The 27135-nt window shown below is 35.9% G+C and overlaps 1 protein-coding gene across 4 annotated transcripts in view; it reads left to right on the top strand.

The window, feature by feature from the left end:
• RB195_012648 (uncharacterized protein) overlaps window positions 1–26568 on the top strand; it is a gene marked incomplete at both ends in the record, with an annotated part of 37189 nt that extends 10621 nt beyond the window's left edge. For 2 of the 4 annotated variants that reach the window (XM_064202113.1, XM_064202116.1), the window contains 28 exons: window positions 83–201; window positions 7433–7535; window positions 7722–7833; window positions 7906–8057; window positions 8933–9032; window positions 9147–9217; window positions 9756–9847; window positions 9951–10061; window positions 13242–13347; window positions 13423–13575; window positions 14092–14247; window positions 16110–16222; window positions 17376–17505; window positions 17962–18074; window positions 18213–18371; window positions 19057–19133; window positions 19194–19238; window positions 19312–19350; window positions 20234–20309; window positions 24102–24252; window positions 24499–24608; window positions 24665–24779; window positions 25000–25152; window positions 25214–25337; window positions 25418–25548; window positions 25606–25800; window positions 25897–26058; window positions 26506–26568. In XM_064202113.1, the coding sequence (XP_064057994.1) occupies window positions 83–201; window positions 7433–7535; window positions 7722–7833; window positions 7906–8057; window positions 8933–9032; window positions 9147–9217; window positions 9756–9847; window positions 9951–10061; window positions 13242–13347; window positions 13423–13575; window positions 14092–14247; window positions 16110–16222; window positions 17376–17505; window positions 17962–18074; window positions 18213–18371; window positions 19057–19133; window positions 19194–19238; window positions 19312–19350; window positions 20234–20309; window positions 24102–24252; window positions 24499–24608; window positions 24665–24779; window positions 25000–25152; window positions 25214–25337; window positions 25418–25548; window positions 25606–25800; window positions 25897–26058; window positions 26506–26568 (3231 nt within the window). The remainder of the gene's footprint in view (window positions 1–82; window positions 202–7432; window positions 7536–7721; window positions 7834–7905; window positions 8058–8932; window positions 9033–9146; window positions 9218–9755; window positions 9848–9950; window positions 10062–13241; window positions 13348–13422; window positions 13576–14091; window positions 14248–16109; window positions 16223–17375; window positions 17506–17961; window positions 18075–18212; window positions 18372–19056; window positions 19134–19193; window positions 19239–19311; window positions 19351–20233; window positions 20310–24101; window positions 24253–24498; window positions 24609–24664; window positions 24780–24999; window positions 25153–25213; window positions 25338–25417; window positions 25549–25605; window positions 25801–25896; window positions 26059–26505) is intronic. The other 2 variants (XM_064202114.1, XM_064202115.1) reach the window with 2 other exon arrangements.
• Between the last annotated feature and the right edge of the window lie 567 nt (window positions 26569–27135).

The following is a 27135-nucleotide window of genomic DNA, read 5'->3' as shown; positions in this document are numbered from 1 at the left end:
CCAAAAAAAAGACGAAACCTTTAAGTTTCTGGTATTTTTGCACTCATGTTAACTTATTCCGTCCTGAGGACCACGTATTTAGGCGAAGGATTGGGCTGGCGAGTTAATTTCTGGTCAAAGCCTTACGGGACGATTCCTCGTCGTTCTTGTATTCGTACTATCGCTCGGTTCACTTGGAATATACTTTTACGATGCAAGTTTGTGAGTGTTTATGCCAGTTTTTTTTCGTTTTTCAGGATTTTTCCAACAATTTTCTAATAAGTCGTCTATCGTTTCCTTTTGATATTTTCCGTACTAAACTGTGAAAAAATGTTAGAAAGGTGAGAAAAAGAAAAGTAGGAAGGGAAATCGCTTACTATTCTCCTATCCCTCCTCTATATTTTTCATTTAACCACTGTTAACCGCGTACGCGTACGTGGAAAACATGAAATCACAAGGATCGCTTCTTCGCGGGATTTGATTCCTGGGATTCTGTCCATTTCCGAGTTTTCATTGCCGCTAGCGGTAGATGATATGAACTGCACGATTCTTCATTTTTTTTTCTCCATCCACTTCTTATGGCGGATTCAGTTTTTCTATGACACGAACGTTTGCGTGATCGTATATTTTTATTTTATAAGCATATTCTATTTTATAAGTCATATTTATTTTATAAGAAGCATAGACGCCACCGGGGAAATTTGACGATTTCCTCATAAAATCCTGCGATGAAGATTTCCTGAGGTTTGAGATTTGAGAATTCTGAGGTGATTACGGAGGTTGTCCATTAATTTGTCCTATTCGGTAACGGGAGGAAAAAATTCCCTACCGTACTCTAGATTACTGTAACTGTCCATATAAGTGTCGGGAGCCTCACGGTCCAGAAATAATAGCAGACATTTCTATTGTGATGAAAAAAAAATGTATGTATTCTAAAAATTAGTAATTAGTTATACTTGATTCCACTAACATTTTGTAACTTAAAATTTATTTATTAATTATTTCAATTATTTTATCTGATTTTTATTGTATTTATCTAATTATTTCGCGATTTTTATTAGTTTTGCTCTTATTTAATTTATTTTACTAATTTTGTTTGTTCGACTCAGCCGAGAATGCTGGATTGAATGCGAGAATGAAGTTTGGTAGAAAAATCACTTCTTCACGCGGTAGATGCCGTTTCCTGAAAAGTTTTATAAAAATTACTGTTAACTTTATAACAAAACTTTAACAATTACTTTATAGATGATTTATAAGTTGTATACTGTAATTTACTCTTAGAAAATGTACTCAGGTACGCTTTTATAAGTCGCCATAATTGAGCACATTCGATAATAACATGAATTTTTTTCTGGAAATTAATAAAAATTACTATAATATAAAATTTTGAATGATTTATCGTACTGTCTCCGACGAGAACAGCTATTCTAACTAATAGTTTGTTAGAAAAAAAAACCAGGATTACTGTAACGAAACGAGGAACGTAAATATTCTGGAATAAGGCAATATGTACACATGTGGTACATAGGGATCCCCAATACGTCTACAGGGGCCACGACGGCCTACTGAACCTCTGTGAACCCTCTGTGGTCAAAAATTTGCCTACGAAATTTATCTACAACGATAAAATATTGTCTTAAAACATCAGTCACTTCCAGCAGGTCATTCATTTCCGGAGGAGAGGTCATAAATTACTCGGCTCCTGTTTACTGGAGAGTTGATCCTAGTGGTATCGGAGAAATTCTTGCAAACCATCACATTGGCATTCTCTGTTCATGAATTTAACACCATTCAACCACATTAGGGCCATGTTTTGGATTAAAAGAGGATTAAATTAAATTAAAATTAAATTAAATTAAAAAGGATTTTTTGGAATGAGGATTAAAGGGGTTATTGTCGTTAGGTTCCTGTACATATTAATTATGTATTAACAGGAGGGATTTTAATTTGGATTTATGAAAATAAATAAATATTCATAAAATAAATAGCTAAAAGCTAATAGTTAATGGATAAATATATAGCTAGTAAAGGTTAAAAATAAATAAATAATAATATAAATATATAAGTAAATTCAAATAATTTTAATCTCTACCCTCCGTATGCTTTAATGTAAACTCTTACAAATTTAAATTGAGCTCGAACATGATGACGACGCAGAATCAGAGTAGGATTGATGATTTTTCTCTCTTTTTTCCCCCTTTCCAGAATTTTTCTCTTCTCTTCAATATACACTCGGAATTTTTCTCATCTCTTTAATATACAGTTGGAAGAACGTCCAAATGTCGTAATTCTCTCATCCATAAATATGACAAAGTGCCTGATGGCGATGAGAAATGGATGGAATGTGCATGCGGAACCGCGCAAAAAAACGGAGAGAGCTTTAGTCCGTCGGTTTCAAGTCGTTGAAGAATATTTTTTCTCGGCCGGAGGGCAAATTTTGAGGTGATCACATGTGGAAAAATATAATTCCTTAAAACAGTACCGCGTGGAATAATGGAATCTATTTTTGGACTCACAACAAAATTGGCGATGATCACAACGTGGAAGCGAAGTTTCGTTTATTCTTGGGACCTAGAAAAGCCTTACCAGTTGAAATTCACATATGCTCCTGAAAAGATAACGTTCTGTTGAGTTTGGATGGGAGCTCTCTTCTCTGCCACCAACTTACTACCCTACGATAATCCGTGTCCAGCAAAATTCACTTAAAAAGCCCTCTTTCTTCCAATTATTAACTGTTTGCCCATTGTTTTCACATTTTACGCTCTACGCAAATGTTTTCCACCAAAATCATGGCAATTTTTCTGGGAAAAAAATCTTGTTGAAGAAATTACACGCAATCTGTAGCGATGCGGGCTCGGCTAAGCTTAAGCTAGGCCTAAGGTGGCCGGTAGTCCATCCGGATGGTCCTAGAGGTGGGGTTTGAAGGTTTTCTGAAGGAAATGGGCCCAATTTTCAATTTACACCAGTTTTATTTTATAAGAAACAAAACAAAGATGTGAAAATAGTACAAAATATAGAATATAATAATAGAATAAAATAATATAAGTAAAAAAATATGAATGATATAGAAATTGAAGCGAATTCCATTGTCTTTTGGGATTTCGGGATGTTTTTGCTGTGAAATGATGATGTAAGAGCGGAAGAAAGGAGCTTCGAACAAACAAAAACTATTTTCGACGCGAAAGAAGCTTGGGAATTTGGGAATGACGTTTTGGAAATGATGGATTTGAAGGCGCGTTCCGCATGGATTCACATTCCGTGAATTTCTGGTCTACATCCCATATAGGAATAGTTGAAAAACACTGGCTTCCATCTCATAAATAGTGCGGCAATTCGTTTATTTCACAAAATTAACATGAACCAGGTTCTTTTTTCGAATCTAAAATATACTCTTCATCTTCTCCTGGAAGGGTCTTCTATTTTTCTGGATCGAGTCCTTCAATGTGATGGTCCGCCTCTCAGGCGTCACTTTAACGTGACGAGAAATAATTGAGTGAAAAAATTGAATTTGAAAAATCTAGTTCCAAACAAAACATTATTTATGCGAGGGTCCAAGGATACGGTAGTATTTACCAAATACGTGTTCACAAGTTTTTAGGGTAATCCTTCCACGAAATTTACGGAAATTTGAACTTTGTCCACTAGAAATTACCAGTAATCAGCCCATTTTCACGCTCATCTTCCCGCCAGCCAAACAACTACAACGACGAAGTAATCACTTTTTGAATCGCTCACCACCTAAGCGATGGGACCACAGCTCAGAAATTCCTCATAGATCGGGGATTTAGCCGTCTATGGTGAATTTCTAAGCTTTTCTAAACTTTTCAAAGCGAAAAACAGGAAAAATCCGGCTAATAAAGGATCTATTTGAAAACCTCGTCCGTAAAAAACAAAACGATAATTGAATTAGAAAGTCGGAGCTCAAGCTCCTCACTAAAATCGCTTGTGATCTAAACTGAGGGAAGTAAAAGCAAATAAATATACATAACGATGTAATAAGAATGAAATATACGAGTAAAAAAAGGATGAAAGTAAAAAATAGGGAATAATATATCTTTTTTTGCTAACAAGTGCTGAGTTTGAAAAACACTTTTAAAATCTTTTTATAATTTTTTAGAGTGATTTTAAAGTAGAGTAAGTTTGTAGTTTAGGATGAATTCTGTCCCAAAGTTCTCAATAACTCCAAATGGAGTTCGTATTCGATTTTTGTACTGCAGTAAAGTTTGAATTACACGTCAAAAGGATCGAAATCTCCATTTTTTTTTTAGGAATTAAGGAACTAAAAAAATTCCCAGAGCTGAATTTACTTAAAAATTAAAAATCGCTTATCATTTTAACTGCAGAACTCAAGCAGTATGTTTGAACTCATTCTTGATGCTGCTTTGAAATTAAAACATTTAAAAAAATAGAGATAAAATTGTTAGTAAAATAGAATGGTTTTGCGGCGAAATTTGGGTATCTCTCATTGCATCAGAAGGGAAATAAATACAAACATAAAATTTAATTCAAATATATAAATATATATAAATAAACCTGTATATGGTATAAAACATACGAGTAAAATATAATATAAAATATATAAATAAGAAATAATGTAGTTACATTAAAGCGCTAAGAATGTACATATTCGTTTATTTTCCTTCATATTTGTTCAAAGGAAGAAATTCACCTCATAGAGCGCCTTCAGTTATAAATCAAGCGTGGATTTGAGGTCGATATTTTCGACTTTTGACGGTTGAGGAGGTTGCGGATGATGTTAATCAATATCTATATCTTTTGTTCTTTGAAACTTCGGCATTGTGAACTGGATTCATGTCCTCTTGTTTTTCCATTGAGGTTTGAGGAAGCTCTATTAGAGGCCTGACGTTTCGAGAAACTCATTTTTATGTCAAGGATCAGAAAAAGTTTTGAGATTTTTGATGTTATAGATATCCCATCAAACTCCTCATTTTTCCTTTACCGAGCCTCAATAAGTAGGTGCTTGGGTAAGTAAGAAAGTAAGAAAGTAAGACAGTAATTAAGTAAGTAAGTAAGTAAGTAAATAAGTAAGTAAATAAGTAATTAAGTAAGTAAGAAAGGAAGAAAGAAAGTAAGTACTAATAGTTCCAAGCATATTTTGTTTTCCTCTTTTGAGTTTCTGCGTGGACCACTTTCCTCAAACCATTTTCCGGGTTTTTTTTTATAGGGATAAAAGTTGCCAAAACGTCAAGCAGTAAATAAACATTCTCCGAAACCTCGTTCGCCAAAACAAGTGAACATAAATCCAAATGACGTCACCGTCATATTTTTCTTCGCCCAGTTAGTGATGTGTTCTGGATGTGTTTAGCATTATTTTCGGAACCCAGCAGTGCACATAACATACAACGATTTAATGAGGGATTTATCGTTCGTCTCGTTGTGGTGGTCGCTTTGTTAGCAGCAAATGGAGGTTGGATCCGAATTTGGGTCCGGAGGCCAGCCGCCTGCCTAATGATGCCCCGCCGGTCGTCGAAGAATGGAAACAAGCCCAATTACACCTCAGCTCGGCGAAGAATGCGAAGAACGTTAACGGCCTGCTGGCTTTGACGGCGGGGTTTACGTATGGTCGGATAAAGGGGGATCCTGAATATTTATTTTAGATGCTAATATCTACTAAAATGTTGATTTTATTTTAGATTTTGAAATTTACTAAAATATTGACGTAGAGATGTAAAAATTCCACATGTATTTATGTGAAGCAAAATTTCCTATTTTCCTCAATTTACTGCTCAATTTCCATAAATTTATTTCTAATTTTATACTCTACCTTTTCCTTCCTCACCTATCCATAACAGCTCGTAAAGAACCACTGTGCGCTGTGTGAGAATGCAAAGAAAATCAGCAGATACGAGCAGAACATTTTGAAAAAAAAATTGTTTTATTTATCTTCTCAGCTAATTGTTTATTTGCCTATTTTTAGTGAAAAACCCAGAGAGTTGGGAAGTTCCTTGTTTCATTTCTTTATTTATTATTACAATATTATTATTCTACTTTTCTTTTTTTATTTTTTTCAATGATTTTTCAATATTTCAATTCAGTATAATTTTCCAATTTTCATCATTATTTCTTCATCATTTCAACTATTTCGTCATTTTTGTCATTATTTCTACAAAATTTTCCAATTTTCACCATTATTTTCTGGGTAACATCTGTTTATTTTTTCCAGATAGTATTTCAGATAGTAGATATCCAGTAGAAGATGTGCTGAGAGCTCGAAGAATTGTAAATACATAAACGATCAAAGATCTGTAAATTCGTCGCGAAATAGAAAACAGTTCGATCCGGAAGTCATCCGTAGTGGTGCCTGCGGCAACTCAGGCACATTTACATATGACGCATATTGAAGTAGTGAGCAGCAGGACCTCGTCCAGTGTTAATCCAGGACTGCCTTAATCCGAGTTTTCCGTATTCGTTGCTCGCTAAATTAGTCTTCACTAATTTTTTTACGGCAAATAAATTTGTTATAACCATAAAATCATCTGAAATGGTACATTTTTCCAGAATTTCTTACGAAAAACATGTCATTTCTAAGCGCAAAATACGAAAATGCGCGTATTTTCGAAGAATTCCTGGTGTTAGTTGGTTTGGTGGATTTAAAATGGTTCAAGTCACATCAAACTCTTAACGCTAAGAGCTTTCAAATGTGGGAAAGTTTAAGAGTTTTGAATTTCAAATGCGTCCGAGATGCTAATGGATCCGAGGATTAGAGCAAAAGTCTTGGGACTAACTCGAAAACATGCTATACAGACATAAAATTGGACCAGATACAACATCTACGTTTTTCAATGAATTGTCCTGTATTTTAAAGTGATTTTCTAAAGTTTTTTCCAGTTCAGTTGACGATTGGGAACGTCCTCGACTCCTCTTAGTGAATTAAATAAATAAATAAAAATAATAAAAGCAATAAATAATAAATGAATAATAAATAAATAATAAATAATGAAATAAATAAGTAAATAATGAATGGGCAGCTGAATGAACAGAGCAATTGCTAGTATGGATAAATTTTAGTTAAATAACCATTTAACTAGGTAACACAAGGTTAGCAGTGACCATGAGGTTTACCAGCCGGAAAAAACTCACTTTTTTCCGGGATTCAGGTTCCGGAGGTTCAGATTCCAAAAGTGTGCGTGGATTGAGGATCGTTGAAAGCTGAGCAACGAAGAGCCAGCCGTGGATTTCCATTGGGCTGCTTCTAAGATTCTGTCATAAATTAGTTGATAAAGGATGGAAAAGAGAGGGGAAAAAAGGAAGAGAAAGTGAAGAAGAAGGAAAAAAGGGAAGGAAAAGAAGGAAAAGATATGAATATTTCTGGGCAAATAAGAAAAAACATATATTAAACTATGATAAAAAAAATAAAGATAAAAAATTGTTGAAATAAAAATCATCAGAAAAAAATTCAAAAATGAATCAGTTTAATGAATGAATTTTTCAGCCAAAATTTTCAAGTGGAAACGTGCATTCCATGGCAGGAAAGTCAATCACAACAGATCGATCTCGGGTTCAACATATTCTTTCTTATTTATTTTTTTATTAGGGTGAGTAAATAAATTTACGATTGAAATAGGAGTTGTTAGAATAGAAAGTAATGGATGTCACATCACTCATTGGAGAGGAAAAATCTATTAAAAAATGAATTTTTTTTATTGAAATTGACGAAAATGTGGCATTACTTTCAATCAATTTTAGTAAAGTAATAATAAAAAAATCTTCTATTATTATAGTTTATCGCTGCATCCGATAAGGTATGGTTTTTACTGGAACTGTACTCGTTTATCGATTACTGTACAATACCACCGAGTTTCGTTGCGATTTATCTACGAAGGAATTGGTTAGGTGAGTTGGTACCTTGAACGGAAGCGATTCTTCTCTCTCCACCTCCACACCGTTTCATTCTTACTGATTAAGGATTTCGATTTCTTCGCGCCTTACGTCTAATGACTGTTCCGGACATCCTGCAATACCTCAATATACTTAAAACATCCTCGTCTATACGTCTCACACAACTTGTCACAATTTTTGTTTCTGTTTGTTTAACGGGAGCAGGCGGTGTGCATTTGGTAAGCGATTTACTACTGTTTCACCTCATTTTTTCATCGGCTACTTGGATAAAATTTTAAAAAAAATAGAAATAAGAATAATTAAAATAAAAGAAAGATAAATAAAAGAAGATTAAAGAGACAAAAAAGATCTCATTGACAGGGTTTATACTTTGTTTAGTTCTTATTCGAGTCTCGGCTGAAGTATGTGACGTCATTGGGACCTTTTTTGTTCCCGATTAGCTGCCCCATCATCGTGCGAATCGTATGGGTCCCAGCATTATTTCCAAGCATATCAAACGATGATTTTTTTTCAGGAAATTTTGAAATTATTTTTGATGTATTGAATTTGATTCTTTGGCTCAAAATTGTCATCCATTGTCATTGAAATTTTGTGGGTTTCCATAAAGGATTACGGCAGGGTTAAGATCCTTGAATTTTGTCTAGCAGGGCGCTTAGCTGCTCCGCTAGCGCAAGAAATAATTCAACACAATCTTCTGGACTGTCTTTTTCAAGGATTTTTCGCAGATTTTTCTTGAGGACAACTATTTTCTGGATTAATAGCTTGTGAAAAGTTAAGAGTCACTTTTAAAACGCCTCGGCGCAGTCGAGTTTATTTAGGGAAAAATTTAGTTCTTTCCATTCACCTAATTCCTCTTACTAAAGGGATTTTTTTTATTATTTTTCCTTCTTATTCCTTTGAAGATTCATCACTTACTTTATTCTTTTTATTTTTGATTACTTGGGATCACAACGGCTCTGAAACGTCTTGGACGGAAATTTTCCATGCGATAAAATTTAGTAGTAAAAAAAGAAAGTGAAGTAAAATTTAGTAGTAGATAAAATTTAGTAGTATGTTAAGCATGAAAATGAAAAGTTGATTGTTTTCTTTGCAGTTCGAGAATTCTGGAGATTTCTTCAAAGGTTTCATTAATCCACATCGGATCACATATGCGGATTGTGTCTATTTTTTACTCGTCACAATGTCTACAGTAGGTGAGCAAAAACATATTTTCAGTGAATTTTTTATTATTCCCGTGTAATATCCACATATAAATGTGATATGGATCTGTCTTACGGAATTTTCACGTCATTTTTTTTTCCCTTCAGGCTATGGTGATATTTATTGTACGACATTGTGTGGCCGTATATTTATGGTATTCTTCATTCTCGGTGGTCTCGTGAGTTTTTATCGTCGATATTGGATTGAAACTGGGAAGTTATCCTAGTTTTTTTATTTATTTATACTTATAATATTTTATATTTATTTTTTGTAGGTTTATTTTTTATATGTATTTTTTTTGTATTTGTATTCATTTACTTGTATCAATTATTCGTCACATTATTATCATTATATATTATCTACTTATCTAATTATTTCGTTCTATTTATAATAATTATTTAATTTATTGTATCATATGACGATTTGTTTTAATTTTAATTTATTAAAATTATTATTTTTTAAAATTTTTATTAAAAATAACTTTTAATTTATCAAATTTATTATAGTATATGATTTTATTATAATTATTTAATTCCATTTAATTTACTTTATACTTTTTTAATTTTATTATTTACATATTATATTTTATTTTATTTTAATTTTATTTTTTATTCTGTTATTATCAACCTATTTTAAGATTTACATTTATTTTTATTTTAAGATTTTTTTCTGCCTTGCCTTTTCCGATTCCATTCCGACCATCTGTGATTTTTTAGGCGATGTTCGCGAGTTATGTGCCTGAAATTGCGGATCTTATAGGAAATCGTCAGAAATATGGTGGAGAATATAAAGGAGAGCATGGGAAAAAGTGAGTGTCAGTGGCTCCGGCTGTTCGTTTTTCAGCGAACCGAACCCATAAGAGCACAGATGCTGTTGTGACAGCAGAATCCTCCGTATCCTCCTCATTCCAGGCATATTGTTGTTTGCGGACACATCACATACGATTCAGTCAGTCATTTTTTACAAGATTTTTTACATGAGGATCGTGATGATGTCGATGTGGAAGTGGTATTTTTACATCGGTAAGGATTCGTGTGATTTGAGAAAAATTAAGGAATTATTATTAATGAAATTAATTAGAATTAAAATTATTAGAAGATTTCAAAAATTAGGATAGAATTACGATTTTTGAACATACGAATCACTAATCATTCATTATTCACGGTGATTCTTCTTTGAAATGTTTTTTAAAATATTTTTTTTCTGAAACAGCTAATTTATTAAGCAAGATTTCATTACAAAACAAACGAAAATACGAAGGGAAAATCAATAAATCGATACGCTCGTATCCACAATACTTGTTTTCACTCACTTTTTAATTAAGATGAACACTTTTAAGGTCCGTCCATTTCACTTTTCTATTCGTGAAACTGGTTAGTTGAAATTGTTAGAAATTTGGGAATTTTAATTTTTTTTACCATCGAAGTTCTAAGATTTTATTCACTTTACAATAATAGGAATGGTACTGCATTCTCAAAAATTGTAGGAAAAAAGGTTGCATTATTTACTGGAAAGATCAAATCTTTCAAAGTCCATTCAGTTCCACTTTCTGATTTTTAAAAGATTTAAAAGATGTAGATTTGCAAAATTCGTTGGATTCTTCGGAAATTTAATTTTTTTTCAATGTTAAAGGGTTAAAAATTGCAATGTGAACTCGAAAAATAGTTTTGTTTTATTTTTTAATAGTAAAATAAAACAATAATAAATGGAAAAGTAGAAAAAGAATAATAATAATAAATAGTAGAAAGGTACAAAGAAAATAGTGGAAAGGAACATAGATAAGTTACAGAAGTAAAAAATGTATGATAAAATTTATTTATTTTTTCTTAATTTATTATTTATAATAATATACTAATTTACCTACTAGTAGTTATGTGATATAAATAATATTTCGGTAGCAAAAATTGTAGGAAAAATGTTTTATTGTCTATTGGTATGCCACCATACTTTTCCAAGAAACTAAACCTAAATAATAAATCAAAGCGAAACTATGCGAAAACCGCCATCGTTTGAAAAATTGCCCACATTTTGTGTATCCGTATGTCTCATCCTCAGGATAACATGGATTTTACGAGAATGAATGACGTCGTGCAGTCTTTTATCACTCAAAGACTTAGTAGCGGTCGGCAGTTATGAACGGGTTTAAGAACGATGGAGTCATCAGAAAGTTTGCTGAGCCTGTTATTTCTCTCAGTCCACGTTTTTTTTTTCTTTTCTGGATATTGCCGACGCCAAGCCATCAATCATTCGGCTTATGTTAGACAAAATAAAGCGCTTGTGGTAGAACAGACATACATCAGAAATGTTTGTTTATTTTTTTTCTTTTCTTTTGTTTCTACGTCATACATTTAGTTTCTTCTCAATAAAACAATAGAAGTTTTATGATATTATTTATTCAATGTTTACATATTATTATTTATTCTTTTGTTTTGACAAGGCCAAAAAAAGAATAACGCCGGGTCTCAGTGATAATAAATTGTGTGCCGGTTTTTGTAAAGTTTTCTGACTCAGATACAATTTATTTCTTTTTTTTTTATTTTTTGGTGCGCCAATGGTGTAAAAAATGCGGAAATATTAATGATGATAAGTAAATAAACAAATAAATTATAAATAACTTCGTGTTCAGTTCACTAAAAACTAATGAAACATTATTATATGTACTTTTATCAATATATATTTATATTTTTTTTTGTTTTTTTTTTGTTGCTGAAGCAACTTCTTCCCTTATTTCATAAATTTATCAAAATATTCTATGATCGAAGCAGGTTTTCTCTTCTCAAAACAATCACTTACAAAAATAAAATAATTTAAAATAACTTAACTTTATTGATTGTGTCAAAAGGTAGTTCGTTGACAAGAATTATCCATTTGATTAAGGGAATTTTTGCTGAATTTCCTACTTTTAGAGTTAAAATGTTTCCTACTGTATATTGATTAGTTATTTTCAGCAAAATTTCTCCTAATAAAAGTGTGGAAGTCTTGGAAGCGCTTTTTTTCCCCTCAGATATATTTCTATCTTAATTTAATTTATATAATTTAATATAATTTATGGTTTATAGCTTAATTAAGAAATCTCAGTATGGAAAATTCAATGAAATAAATTCATAAAATTAAATAATGACTTTTGGGATGTTTTTAATGGATAGCTAGATTTATTCTTTTTTTTGCATTTAAAGTTAACTGAGCAGTAATGTGGTGACATGAACTCAAACTCGAGGTTTTGGAGTTTTTTTTTGTCGTTGAGTGAAAGAGCGCTGCACACATGCGCTTTAATCGTTGCCCTTTCATCTCATTCCCCTTAGATGCTCCACTTCAATTTTTTTTTTCGTTTTAGCGCGCGCGGTGAAGAAAAATGATTGCAAGCAGCTTGCGTGCACTAGAGTACTTATGCTGAGGATTGAATGAGGCTTTCGAGTCTCCCTCAAGAGAGGGGAATCTTCAGTGTCCGGACACTGATTTCCTGCATGTAACAAGGAAAGGGGGCTAGGAAAAATTTTATCCACACCTTACCTTGATCAGGAGAAAAATTTTCTTCCAACAATGGTTTTTTATTATTTCTTATCTTCTTTTTATTATTATTTATTTCTTGGTTTTTTTATTTCTTTTATATATTTATATATTTTCTTTGGGAACAGGAACAACCATAACTTAGATTTTACTACTTAAGTGCATTTTATAGATTGACTATTTTTTTATTATTATCAATATATATTTTATTATTTATTTTATTACTTGTGCATTATTTTATTTTATTTTTTTATATTATTTTATTATTTATGTATTATTTTATTATTATTTGCACATGTTACCTTATTACTGTTTATATGTATTAATTCACTGTTATATATTATTTTATTGTTATTTATATGTTATTTTATTATTATTTCAACATATTATTCAATTATATATATGTCATTTTATCATTATTTATATATTATGCTATTATTGTTTATATTACTCTATGTATGTATCAATGTTTTTATCCATATTTTTATATCATTTTTTATTATTATTTTTATCGCTTCAAAATTATTTTTAATGGAGAAATCGTTTGTGGTCACTGTATAAGTTGACTAGAAATTAGTTAAAAGCTGTAGAAATTTCGTCCTGAGCCAAAAAAAAAAATAGTAGAAAAAATTTCTGTAGAAAGAAAAAGAAAAGGAAGAAAAAATTGTCGAAAAAGAATGTGAAAATTTCTTCAGAGTAGTTCCGGACCTAGAACTAGAAGGTCTTTTCAAGCGGCATTTCACAAAAGTGGAATTTTTCACCGGTACCGTAATGGATTCGCTGGATTTGTCACGAGTCAAGGTTATTTACTTACTTTTAACGTTCAATCAAAGCTAAGACCCACCCTATTCACCCTGGGAATCCCACGTGTTCCAGGTTTCGGATGCGGACGCGTGTTTAGTGTTGGCGAATAAGTACAGCACTAATCCGGATGCTGAGGATGCGGCTAACATTATGCGAGTGATTTCCATAAAAAATTACTCAAGTGATATTCGAGTTATTGTTCAACTGATGCAATACCATAATAAGGTACGTGATTCACACTTAAACGTGCATACCGTATGCCAAAAATCTTAGGTTACTTTTCTGTTAAGTGATAGTTTTATCCATTATCTTAGTCAAGTCGTAGCTGTAGCAGTTATTGGCGTAGGAGTTTGAGGAAAATAAGGCTGCAAGGTCTAACTGCTGGTTAGATACGGTAGTAGAAGTGGATCTTATTCTTAGGATTCAAGAAAATCATTTTGAAACCAGTTTATCCTTTTAAATCTGCGAATTGGTGCTTTCGAAAGAAAAAAAGAAACATTTTCATGAATTTTCCTGGATTTTATAACTATGTACCAATTAAGAAAATTACTCTGAAACCAGTTTCCCATCCCTTCAAATCTACGAAATTATATGTACGAAGTAGTGAAAAATTTTTTGGAATGCTCCTGGATTACTGTAGAACTTTTCCTATGCCACTGTAGCTATGTATATTCCGGATCGGAATTTAATTCAGCATTCCAGCACTTTATCTTTTTTTCCATTCTTTTTTTTCTTCTTCAGGCATACCTCCTAAACATTCCATCATGGGATTGGCGAAGAGGCGATGACGTTATATGTCTGGCTGAGCTGAAACTAGGATTTATTGCACAATCCTGTCTGGCGCCAGGATTCTCGACGATGATGGCGAATTTATTTGCGATGAGATCATTTAAGACGGTACGAATTTACTAATTTTCTCCCAAAAATAGCACTTATTTCCATTATTTTCCGTACTTTTTTCTTTTTTCACCGTCCACTCTTCAATACCACATTATGCTCCTACGATGCTTATGTTTTCGGGGTTGGCGCGTTGCGCACATCCATTATTTCTAATTAGCTAACCATTCTGCCATTCTGGATAGCCTTCGGTTTGGACGACAAGGGAAGCAAAGGCGATCGGGCAGCCACATCTTCTCGGACAACACATTCCGCAGTGAAAAAATGAGGCTGCTTAGATCTTTATGAATGATTATTGGATACCCTTTGTTTCCGAGAATTAGGAAAATTCAGGGATTTATTAAAAAAAAAAAGATGAGCCACCAGATGATCAGGAAAAGTTCATTTCCCATAAAATCGACTTTTCACGAAATGATAGACTATAAAATCACTGTCTAGTTAGGGAATTTTTCCGGGATAAAGGTTTCACTGATACAAAGAAATCATAGGTTTGCATTTTAGAAAAGTTAAAAATTTATTTTTACAAAAATAAGCGCAGTTCTTCTGTTCGTTATGGAACTCACAGCATTCTATCGTCATTAAAATTATCACCTACAGACATGAATTGAGCCATCTTTCTGAGATCGAGTCCATCCTACTTCGGGGACTGTGAGAATGTGGAAAAACCCCTAAGAGTTCAGGAATTTAAGGCATACGAACAGCTATGGAATTAATTTATCCAACAGAGCACCTCTTTACACATAAAAAGATTAAATGAAGTCGGAATAATCGGATTATTGGTGAAATAATTTTATCAAGTAACTTTTCATACTCCTACTAGTGATGGAAAATCATTTCAGAAATTTTTAAATTTTCATTTCTTCAATAATTAGAGTATAAAGGGTTGTGTTGTTGTTTTATTCCTGAATTCACACGGGTCTCTTAAAATTCTCACTGGATTCTTGAGAACTATCCTTCGAAACCTCTTTTTTTTCCATGGAAAGAATTGAAAATGAATATTTCAGCCCAATCGATGTTGCCTTTAAAAATTAGTGCTCTAAATCCACCGTCACAGCTACCGTAATTCTACAAATGCGTAATTATACAACGTACAAGCGTGCACGATGTGTTTCTTGCCCATTACCTAATAGAAGATTTTTTTCCCCAAAAATGCCAACTTCTTAACCAATTTTTTTTCAAAAATGCAAAAAAAAAATCAAAAGTGCAACAAAAAATTAGGATAAACACAATATAATAGTAAGGAAGGAACACACACTATTACCGAATTATTTCGTGGAAATTTCTTGACGGATGGGAACAAGGAAAGACAAATCTCTATCCGTACATCCTGATAGTAGCAAATTTCAATTTCCCGTCATTCCCTGTGCTCCCAGGAAATTATCTTTGCATAAATTGCCATTGTCCATTGCCTTTTAGAAGATTTTTTTCCAAAAATGCAACGAGATTAAGAAAAGATGAGGGTAAACACAACACAATAGTAAACAAGAAACACAAAACAGTATTATCGAATTATTTCGCGAAATTTCTTGACGGCTGGGAACAAGGAAAGTCAAATTTCTATCCGTACATCGTGATAGTAGCAAGTTTTAATTTCCCGCCATTCCCTGTGCTCCCAGGAAATTATCTTTGCATAAATTGCCATTGTTGTTTACTTGCTTATCCGCATTTTGCACATTTACCTCGCTCGTCAAGGATAGGATACGACCGAAAAAAAAGCTTGGAATTTGGTGATTTTTTTGCAGTTCAATAACAAAAATTTCTAACTTTATAACTGATGTGATCGAAGTGTGTTGCCGTTGTTGTTTAACAACTGAAGCTGAGTGTAAATAACCCCTGTGTGTATGTATGGCTAACGTTTTCAGTCACCGCATACACCGTCATGGTTGAACGATTATCTTCGCGGTGCCGGCATGGAAATGTACACTGAGAAGCTATCAAACGCTTTTAATGGAATGTCATTTCCGGAAGCAGCCGAGTAAGTGTATCCCGAATTTTTTGAGGATAGCCGGGAGCTACATATTTAGCCACAAATATTCAATCACTGTTCGAAAAATTAATCGTTTGTGGTGATCGTGGTGAGAACTAACCGGGATGAGATAGTGGGATTTTTACAGCGATATGTACGAGAGTGCGTGATCCGCACGTGATTCACATGGATATCTACTCGATTCACTGGGATCGTTCATCGTTTCTGTTGGAGGAAAAAAACTGCTAGTTGATAAATTCACTCACCTCGTTTATCTATCAAGTGGAATTTTCGGGAAAAAATTGAAAAAAAACTGAAAAAAACTGGAAAATAAATTGTTCAGTCGAATGCACATCGAGAAATAAGTTACAAGTTTTGTTTGAACTGGTTAAGTTTATTGTTTAAAAAAGGTAAAATTTAAAGCTAGTTGCCTACTGTTCAAGATTATTAGGGACACGAAATTCCAGCTATAATAAAGTGAAGAGAAATAAAGTTAGTCAGTGCTAGGAGACTAGAAAATGCTAGAAAAATTATGGTAAAAGAAAAAGTATATCTGCTAAGATAATTTAAATTGTTAGATTAGACTATTACTAACTCAAATAATGCAAAAATAATGTCCTCAATTGAATTTAGAAACATTTGTTTTGTTTTTGCAGTTCTACCACTTCAAAGCACAGGCTTAGCGCAGTCAGCAAGAGGTTTCTTTGTGGCTGCAAGTGATAGGATGTTCGAATCCTCTCTAGTGCGAACAAACCTTTCATCCCTCCGGGATCAATAAATTGGTTCCAGACTTCTCTGGGAGGTTAAAAACACTGACTTGGTCGGCTCGACTAGCCCTAGCAGGTTTTACAGCTACGCACGCGTCCAGAAATCTCAAGTGATATTGAATTGAAGTCAAAGGTGCGGGCCCATCACCACAGGAATTAATCAATGTCGTGAACTTCATACTTCTTTTTGACAATGTTCGCTTTTTTGCCCGGAAAAATCGATACTGGGTTCTTCTTGTTAGCGGATGCGGTTCAGAAATTCTAAAAATTCAAAGAAATTTAAGAAATTCAACTTGAAAACTTCTTAAAATTAATTTAAATCTAATCCAGTAAAAAAGGTCCAGTAAAAAAAGTGTCCAAGTACTACGACGGAACGAACATCCATACAATTTCAGAAGACAAATGGATCCAGATTACCAGTTGATCAGTTTATCAGTTTATCCGACGAAGCAACTCTTTACAGTCACAAGAGCCACGAAATTGAAAGGTGTGAAGTGGATATCACCACCCATACGTGTGTACAGGGTTGCTGATTGACTTATTTCATGACTAGTGCACTACAAGCACTTTCCTTTCATCTTTCGCACGGGTGTATGGAGTTGTTTCGTCGGATAGATTGATCAGTGTGGTATTTTTGATTTGTTCGTTTTCTGCCTTGCTGAAATGTGTTTTGCATTTTTGCTGTGATACTTGCTAATTATTTTTCAAACTTTATCCGGAAAAATTGTATTATTGAAGATTACCGTAAAACCAAAGATTATTGAACGGGCGGTGAGATCTGAGATCGTCAAGGTCTTTGGCTGTTGTGAAGATTGTAAAGGTAGTCATTTTATGGAACATGGATTACAGAAGATTCCAGAATCCTTCCATGTTGTTGTAGTGAACCAGCCGAATTAAGGAAAAAAAAGCAAGAAGAAAAGAAAAAAGAAGATTAAGATCGGTTTATTTGCGAAAAAAAAAGCATTAAGGGAAATTTTTTAGTCGAGGGATACACCGGATTGGCTGAATCTGTATCTATGCGGGGCAGGTATGGAAATGTACACCGACACACTCTCGCATTCATTCGTAGGAATGACGTTTCCAGATGCTGCCGAGTAAGCAGAATGCAGTGAAATGAACTAACCAAAACCCGTTGCGAAAAACATTTCGTCTAACCAACCACCAAATTTTGCTGTTACAGTAACCAAGAATGCTTCGCAGGAAGAACTTAGGATAACGATTTCCACTTACAGTCTGCTATTCACACGTCTTGGGCTTCTACTTTTGGCGATTGAGCTCAAGGATGAGGAGAATCGTGAATGTAATATCGCTATTAATCCTGGACCATCTTGCGTGATTCAACCACAAACTCAAGGATTTTTCATCGCTCAAAGCGCGGACGAAGTGAAACGGTAAGCTTTTCACACACACACACGTTTTTCTATCCAAGCTTGGAGGAAAAATTCTATTAAATTATTAAAAAGTAAAATTAATTAAAATCTAAAATATCTAATCTAATAATCTATATATCATATAATATATCTAATCAGTCTAAAATTAATTAAAAATTACTTCCTGGATGAAAAAGAAACTACTTTACCTGGATCTACCCTTGAAAATGTTAATTGTTCTGGGATTTTGTGGGAAGAGATCGTGTAACTGACACAAATGGACTGATAGCCTCATAATTTATTGGGATAAAAAATCTTTTAAATAAAAAAAACTATTTATTTAAATAATAGGTGGATAGATAAGAAGTGTTTTGAATGAAGTTTCTTCGAATTGTTTTATTTTTTAATTTATTATTATTCATGAATTATTCATGAATCTTTTAAATAAAAAAATTAAATAATAGATAGATAGATAGAAAAGTTTTGAATAAAATTTCTCCAAAGTGCTTTATTTTTTAATTTATTATTATTCATAATCTATTGGGATAAAAAATCTTTCAAATAAAAACATTAAATAATAGATAGATAGGCAAAAAAGTTTTGAATGAAGTTTCCCCGAATTATTTTGTTTATTTATTATTATTCACTCATTATTTATCACTATTTATTTGTCAACATTTATTTATCTAACTCATTTCGTTTCCAGCGCGTTCTTTTGGTGCAAGAATTGTCATGCGGATATCCGTGATGTGACCCTGATCAAGAAATGCAAATGCAAAAATTGTGAGCGCATATTTTTTCACGGAGAAAAAACTTGAAAACTGATCTGGATTTTTTTTTCAGTAGCTCTTTTCCGACGCAGCACAAAGCATAGCACAGCCACACGCGGTAAGTGATCTCCAGATAACTCCAGATACAGTACCTCCAATCATTGAGTCACACGTAAATTTACACGTTTCAGATTACTCAGGGTTTGATGCGTTGTTTAATCAGAATGACGGTAATGAATTTTAGATCTAGTGTGATTTTCTAGCGAATCCTCATTCGTAGAGTTATTCTTAGAGTTAACCCTCCCCACACCCCATGGGACATGGGAATACTGTAGTTTTTTGCGTGTGCGTGTGTGTGTGTGTGTACTTAGCACCACTGTATAGTTGAGTCAAAACGACATGAAGCACGGACCGTTGCGCAAGCGGCCGCGCTCGGAGCGGTGCGGTGGAGACAGCGGTTGGAATCGAGGTGGGACCATGGCGAACAGCAGAGGTGTGTGACGGTAGCGTGGATCCTTACACGATCCCAACCGCTACGCTCCACCGCTCCGCTTTGAGCGCAGCCGCTTGCGGAAATGTCCGTGTTTCATGTCGTTTTGATCCGACTATATGTATGTGAGGTTTATTGTAACCGTACTGAACAGAGTAACTATCCCATTAAGCATGCTTATCATCCCAATGCACGACAAATATGGGTTTGGACCCATTCTCAGGCGAATTTTCCTTTGTTCCACTAACTTAAACATTAAGCGCTGCGTTCTCCTTTTTTTTGAATGTTCTACCTTATCGCCTTCATTTTTTTGTGACATTTGAAATAAACCCATAGTCAGGGCAAAGCGACATGAAGCTCGGTGCAATTGCGTAGGCGTCGGCACTAAAAGCGGGAACGGTGCAGTGTTGTGGTTAGGATCGAGCGGGGACCCTTGCTAACATCACTGTTCATCATCGCTGCAATCGATGATGGTCCCACCACGATCTCCAAACCGCCAGCCCCACTGCGGCGCCGCTTCGAGCGCAATCACTTGAGTAACCACGCCGAGCTTCATGTCGTTTTGGCCCGTTTAGTGGCATGCGTTCGAGTCATCCCATCAGACTGATCCAGGCTGTTTATAGTTTCATCGAGACACGGCGGCGGTGTCGATCCACAACATGGTTCCCAAGTTCAATTACGACTACTCAGTGAGCAAAGGTAAGCGATAAGTGGCAAGGTTTGTTCGCGTGGTGCTTCCATCTGGAATGCTGACTGACTAATAGAGTTTTCCGATCTTTAGTCCATAACATTGTTTTGTTTTGTCAGCTGTGTTCTTTTTTTTCCCCAAAATTGAGTCGTTTCTTCTGTTCGTGACTGCTCCTTTGTGATGAAAAACAATCATGAGTATAGGGGAAGAAATCATCCATAGGATTTGGTTTAAAGGCATCATCCCACGAATCTTGGATGGTACGTGTTTCGGGATGAGGGTGATTCCGTCTATTTCTTCCTAATTGCCGTAAAAACCGCCCCGGAAGATGTGGCGCGTGCACAAGGCTGGCGCGCTCCAATCGAACTCGTTGTGGAAAATAGCGCCCTGGAACACTCGAAACCGCATCTTTCAGGCCGTTTTTTCTATCGGCGATTAGGAAGAAATGAGCGGGATCCCACCCGTTTCTGCAATCTACGATCCCGTATAGTCTTTGACCATCGGAAATCCATATCACGTCAGATTCGTGGGGTGATCCCTTTAGACCTGGATGAGGCTGGTTGTATCAACGGCAACAGATAGATTAAAAAGCTATATTTGCTTTTTGGAACTACATCAAGGATGAGCGGAGCTCAGAATAGTCTTTGACATCAGAAGAACAGCTATATTCGAGCTATATTTGTTTTGGCTATAAACAAAAATGATACATGTTCCAGTTATGGGAAAAAATTAGCGAATGAAAACAGGAAAATCTCTTCTGTAGTCACGGGATCAATTAATGGGCATCTAACAAGTTCCTGGTAGATTTTTCGAATAGAAAGAGGAGCTCTATGCTTATGGTTTAGAAGAAATAAAGAAAAAGAATAAATAAAGACAAAGAATAAATAATTAAATGAAAAGCCACGAACCGTTGAAATGACTCAATTAAGCTTTCTTTCGAGGTGTCCATAAGAAAGTTCCGGCGGGTACGGGTTGTCCTCCAGTTCGCCCGATCCCGTGTCCGGGTTTCATGTGGTTCGCTTCGTTTCATGTCGTCTCTCAACTATTTATTTCCGCCCACTTCTAACACTGTCCTTTCAGCTCGAACAGTGATAATCATCTAGCGGCGAAATCGATGCGATTCGCATACGAGATCAAGAAACTCATGTGAATACCGTAACCTAGTCGATATCGTGCCATGCTTCCCCGCGCCGGCGTCACGATGTTGCTTTCTCGCTGCCAACGAATCTTGCGCCACCACCGATATCTTGAAACATTAAAAGAGTCGAGTATGAAAGTGGTGTGGGGAAGATTTTCCCGTTCGCGCACGAATGAGAATACAGTACAGTACGGTACACCGGGACGTATTAGATCGACTTGGCGCGTTGCGTCCTCGACGGAGGCGCCCAATCGGTCAATCACTCTGACGATAGTCGATATGGCGACACTCAGACCTCTTTTTTTCTTGTTTTTTATTTCGTGCCCTTTGCTGTTTTTTTTTCTGTAATTATGTAGATTAATACTTCAAAACTCTTTCGTTACTACTGGTGTCATGGTCTTATCTCGTCATCATCGTTCAATCGATTAACTGATCCAGAAGGGCTCGATGTTAGTGCTGGGCTACGCTGGGGATGCCGTGCGTCAGGCCGTCGCAATGCGTTCGACGGGTACTGTATGTGAGACGTAGTTTGGTCTATTATCAGACTGCCCTACGAACATTGCGATCCACCGAGGTGGTCCCAGTTGGAAGACCAACAGTAGTAAAGTCAGCGTATTACGAAACTGACGCACTTTGGGAAACCTATATTGAAATATAGACTCCGGAGTTTGAATTATGTGTGGTGTAAGCGTGACCCCGCTCAGTTCCGTCCAATCTTCCTGAAAAACGCCATGGAAACTACATTTTTTCCTACGAGATACGTTATAACGCCCCATCTTTCTACACGCACCGATCACCACAACAGCCTATTGTTTGGTTTCACTTCAACAAGCTGTTGAAGTGCCGCGTCCACGAGCGAGCAGACAAAGCCCCATTAGCCTTTGTCTGCTGGTTCGTGGACACGGCACGCGCACAAAGGTGCAGCGTTTTCACGTGCCTTGTAGGAACAAATACAATGTCTCACGCCGTTTTCTTAGCATGATAACGATGGTACGAGTGTGGTCGTACTCACAACCGTGTTCGACAACCCGAACTCTATATTCTCCACATAATTCCCACCTACGTCACCTTCGTGATGTGCTGCCTTCAAGCAAACTGCACTCATAAGCACATCGTGCTTATCAGGGAAATTGTAGTAAGAGTAACGTTCGTGTTAGGATGTTTTGAAGTATGAGTATATCTAATATAAAAACTCTAGTGTTATTCATTCGAATATTTCGATAAGTATTTATAGTAGGGTCAAAACGACATGAAACACGTACGCAATTGCGTACGCGGCTTCTTTCGAGGCGCTTCGGTGGAACGTAGTGGCTAGGAGCGTGGTGAAATCCTTGCTGGCATCACCCATCGCTGCAGTTGGCGACGGGCCCACCTCCGTTCCAACTGCTGCCTCCACAGCGCCGTTTCGAGCGCGTACGCAAATGCACATCAACTACACTCGTGTTTCATGTCGTATTGACCCGACTATACATATTTAAACATCCGAAAAAATAAACATCAGAGTAGTGTGATCATCTGTCTCTTAAAACAACCGGAAATGTTGATGCTGGGCTGGAAATGATTTATGAGGCGATAGGATTTCCTGGAAGTTTTTTGGTTCTAGGAAATCACTTATCAGATTTAATTGAAGATTTTTTCATACAATACCTGAAAAAATACAGCATTAAATCTTCCCAATAATTCGGAGAGAAAAAAAAACAAGGGGATTCGAAACTAAGAAAAATGATGTAAAAAGTCCTGTTATTTGGTTTGACGTCAGGATTGATTGGGGCGTAGTATATTTCTTTAACCGGTTCCGTATTCGCAATTGTACGAATTCGATTTTGTTGTATGTTAAAAATCTAAAAGGAATTTGACGGTATAGAAAAGTTTTTTTTTTCACGAGTTGGTCTCAGTTTGAAAAAAAAAGACATCCCATCTATTGTTCCCTCTCAAAATGTACAATGTTTTAAGTTTCTGCTTCAATTGGTATGGAAGGAAGAACAAGATCAGGCTTGGAATCTAACAGTAAAATAATGTAAATCTTATAATACAGATGATTTTGCGAGCAAGAGAAGGTGTGCGGTGAAATTGAAAATCCCTTCCGAAGTAATCCCGGTGGTGGTGCAAGTTATTTTTTTTTATTTTCTCGATTAGATTTCACAACAAACTTATGCGAGAATGTAGCGCTGATGCTTGATTCTTTTTTTTTCTGTTTCTATCCCTTTTGTAAACTCTGCACTTGTTTTGTTTGTTTCAAAGTGTCCACTAACTTTTCCTACCCCTTTTGCCTCCGTGAGGTTGGCGTGGGGAACGACCGTCGCTGGCCGTTGTAAGCGCACAGCATGGCGTGAAGCTCGAAATCTTGTAGGATGTAGAAATTTGGTAGAAATGGGGGGTGGTCTAAAGAGCATGAGGAACGTTGTTCGTATTTTTTTCTTCTTTTTTTTTTTGAAATCACTAGGCGTTGGTCACTGCAGCTCATTTGTTCGTTCGCACCGTATTCATGCCAGCCATTTGCTTTACTGCTTGCGTGTTCAGTATTTCGAGCTGCAGTCGCCTTAATTATTCCGCCTTGTGGGCCTCCTCACCTTTTTACCACTTTCTGTAGTTCTCGTATTTTAGTTCTGAATTTGAATTTATGTGATTCAGGCGTGTTGACCAAATCTTCACCTTCCTTTCTTAGGCCATCATCTGGCAGAAGAAATTCGATGTCGATTCCGCCCGATGGACGTGGCGTAGATTTTACGAAAGATTTTGAACAACAAGACATGAAATACGACTCAACCGGAATGTTTCACTGGTGTCCTGCAAGGAATTTGGATGAATGTGTCTTGGTAAGATAAACAGAAGCCTCTTGTCCCTGACATCTTGTCAGTATGGTGAAATTAGCTAGTTCGTTAAGTGTTAAGTCCCTCCATGAATTAACTATTTTCGTCTGAACTTTTCGATGGAATCCATAACCTATTGTTGTTCTCACGTTTTTTTTTTTTCCTCAATTTGAATCAACGTTCTTATTTTTAACTTTGCCTACACACAGGAAAAGTTTTTACATATTTCAATTCCAGCATATTTTTCTTCAGGAGCGGCACCAAGCAGCAATGACTGTGTTGAATGGCCATGTGGTGGTTTGCTTGTTTGCGGATCGGGATTCTCCTCTCATTGGCCTGAGGAACTTCATCATGCCGTTGAGGTACAAATTACCTATTGATCCTATTTGCTTTATTGTGATATTATTAAATTCTTCAGAGCTTCCAATTTTCATTACCACGAACTCAAACACGTTGTGATCGTAGGCGATTTGGAGTATCTCAGGAAAGAATGGAAGACTCTTTACAATCTTCCAAAGATTTCTATTCTCAACGTGAGAGTTTTATTTTCCTTACACTTTTAATTAAAATTCACTGGTCACGAAACAGTTGATCAAAGTTCATTTGTTCTGTATGGAGGTATCAGTGTACCATACACAAAGTTATACAGGATTACAGTTCCAAATTGATGGCTAACGCCAACAGAAACCCATATGCGATCAAACTTGATAATCCGAACTTTCAGTGGTCATTTTTCGGAACATTTATTTGCAGGGATCTCCACTATCACGTGCTGATCTGCGTGCGGTTAACATCAATCTCTGTGACATGTGTGTGATCATATCCGCACGAGTTCCAAACACTGAAGATACGACACTCGCAGACAAGGAAGCTATCCTTGCTTCTCTTAACATCAAAGCAATGCAGGTTAGCAACAACTCAATATGATCTTCTAATAAAAGTTGATAAAGAACCGTGAATATTCCAGTTCGACGACACTCTTGGATTCTTTCCTCTTCGTGGTGGCGATCGAAGCCCGCTAGGAAGTCCTATAAGCATGCAAAAGAAAGGTGCACGCTTCGGCACAAACGTGCCTATGATCACTGAGCTAGGTTAGCTGTGTATGAAATAAAAACTGCATTTCGTTGAATGTCTTCTTGAATTTCATTAAATTTGTTGGAATTATCTACAGTGAACGACTCCAACGTACAATTCCTCGATCAAGATGATGACGACGATCCCGACACAGAACTATATCTCACACAGCCATTCGCTTGTGGTACTGCGTTCGCTATATCAGTGTTAGATTCACTGATGAGCACGGTATGTTGTTCTCCAGCATGCAGCATCACCTAAAAACTTCAATGCTGTTTCATTCAGACCTACTTTAACGACTCGGCATTGACGCTAATACGAACGCTGGTGACTGGCGGGGCCACACCAGAACTTGAGTTGATTCTTGCCGAAGGAGCTGGTCTCCGTGGCGGATACAGCACTCCGGAAACGCTGGCGAATCGCGATCGTTGTCGCATCGCCCAAATCGCCTTGCACGATAATCCCTACGAAGGGATCGGGGTGATTTTTTAAATTATTCTTTCATGGTTACAACTTCCTGTTTAGCTCCTTTAAAGTATCAAATACGATAGTGTGTCCTATAAACAAGACTTTCAGCACAATTCGACCTATGGTCAAATGTTTACGACATCGCTGAAGAAGTATGGTCAGTTATGTATCGGTTTGTATCGATTACACGATCAGGACAATGCGGAATCCGTGAAGAGATACGTAATAACCAACCCTCCTGCTGAGCTTCGTATCAGGAGCTCTGACTACGTAAGTATAATATATATGAGTATGATATATAAGATTAAAAAGTAGAATAGTAGCTTTACGGCGAAAAAAGGTTGGAAAGACCTGAAGTTGCGTGCAACTTCAGGTCAGTGGTCAGGCTGGTGCAGTTGCGTAAGCGGCTGCGCTGGAAGCTGTGCGGTGGAGTGTAGCGGTTAGAATCTGGTTTGGCCATTGCATACTGCAGCGATGAATGATCTTTGCAAGGTTTCCCCTCACTCTTAACCCCCTACGCTCCACCACACTGTTTCGAGCGCAGCCGCTTACGCAAGCGCAACGAACTTGAGGTCGTTTTGACCCGACTATATCAGCGCATTGTCAGAAGAGTCGTCAGCGTAAACTACAAGTTCTAAAAAATGCAAGTTTGAATCAAAGCGAACATTGTGACCTTTAAATATGAACGTTTGCATATGTTATTACTCTATATTACAGGTGTACGTGCTGGAGCAGTTCGACCCGGGCCTCGAATATGAGCCTGGGAAAAGGCAGTTCTAACAGATCACTAGGCTACGGGTTCTAATTGCTCAACTAACCATTTCTTCGTTCATATGTCCTTGACGGTGCATTTTCATTGATATCCTTCTTCATTCTGTTATTAAATTAGTTTGCGATATTTCCTGAATATACGGAACAATCACGTGAATGCCTACCGAAAAAAGGTCCCTTAATGTTGAGTTTTTCTCCGTATGTATTAGGTATTATCCTTACAAGGAGAGTTCTCAAGATGCCTCGCTCAAATCAGTGCTATAGATTCAGGTATTTCACTATCTCATTAATTCCTATTCATTTCAGCTCTTTTACATGCTGCTGAGCTATAATATTGGCTTTCTTTCTGATTATTTGCTTGTTAACCATATTCTGTTAGCTAGTCATTCTATCAATCACGCTTTAGCAACTAATTTTCACATTCATTCAGAATCTATGTTGTCATGTGTGCAACTCTTTCCTTACGTAATAAGGGTATCTCATTGTAGACATTTTTTTGCCTTTTATGTTTTTTTTTCTTTGCTGTATCTGTTATGCAAAGCAACAAAGTCGCTATGAAATATTATATTCTGCCAA

Source organism: Necator americanus, chromosome V (assembly GCF_031761385.1).
Source record: "Necator americanus strain Aroian chromosome V, whole genome shotgun sequence".
In the NCBI taxonomy this organism is placed as follows: Eukaryota; Metazoa; Nematoda; class Chromadorea; order Rhabditida; family Ancylostomatidae; genus Necator; species Necator americanus.
This window is presented reverse-complemented; position numbering and strand designations above follow the sequence as displayed.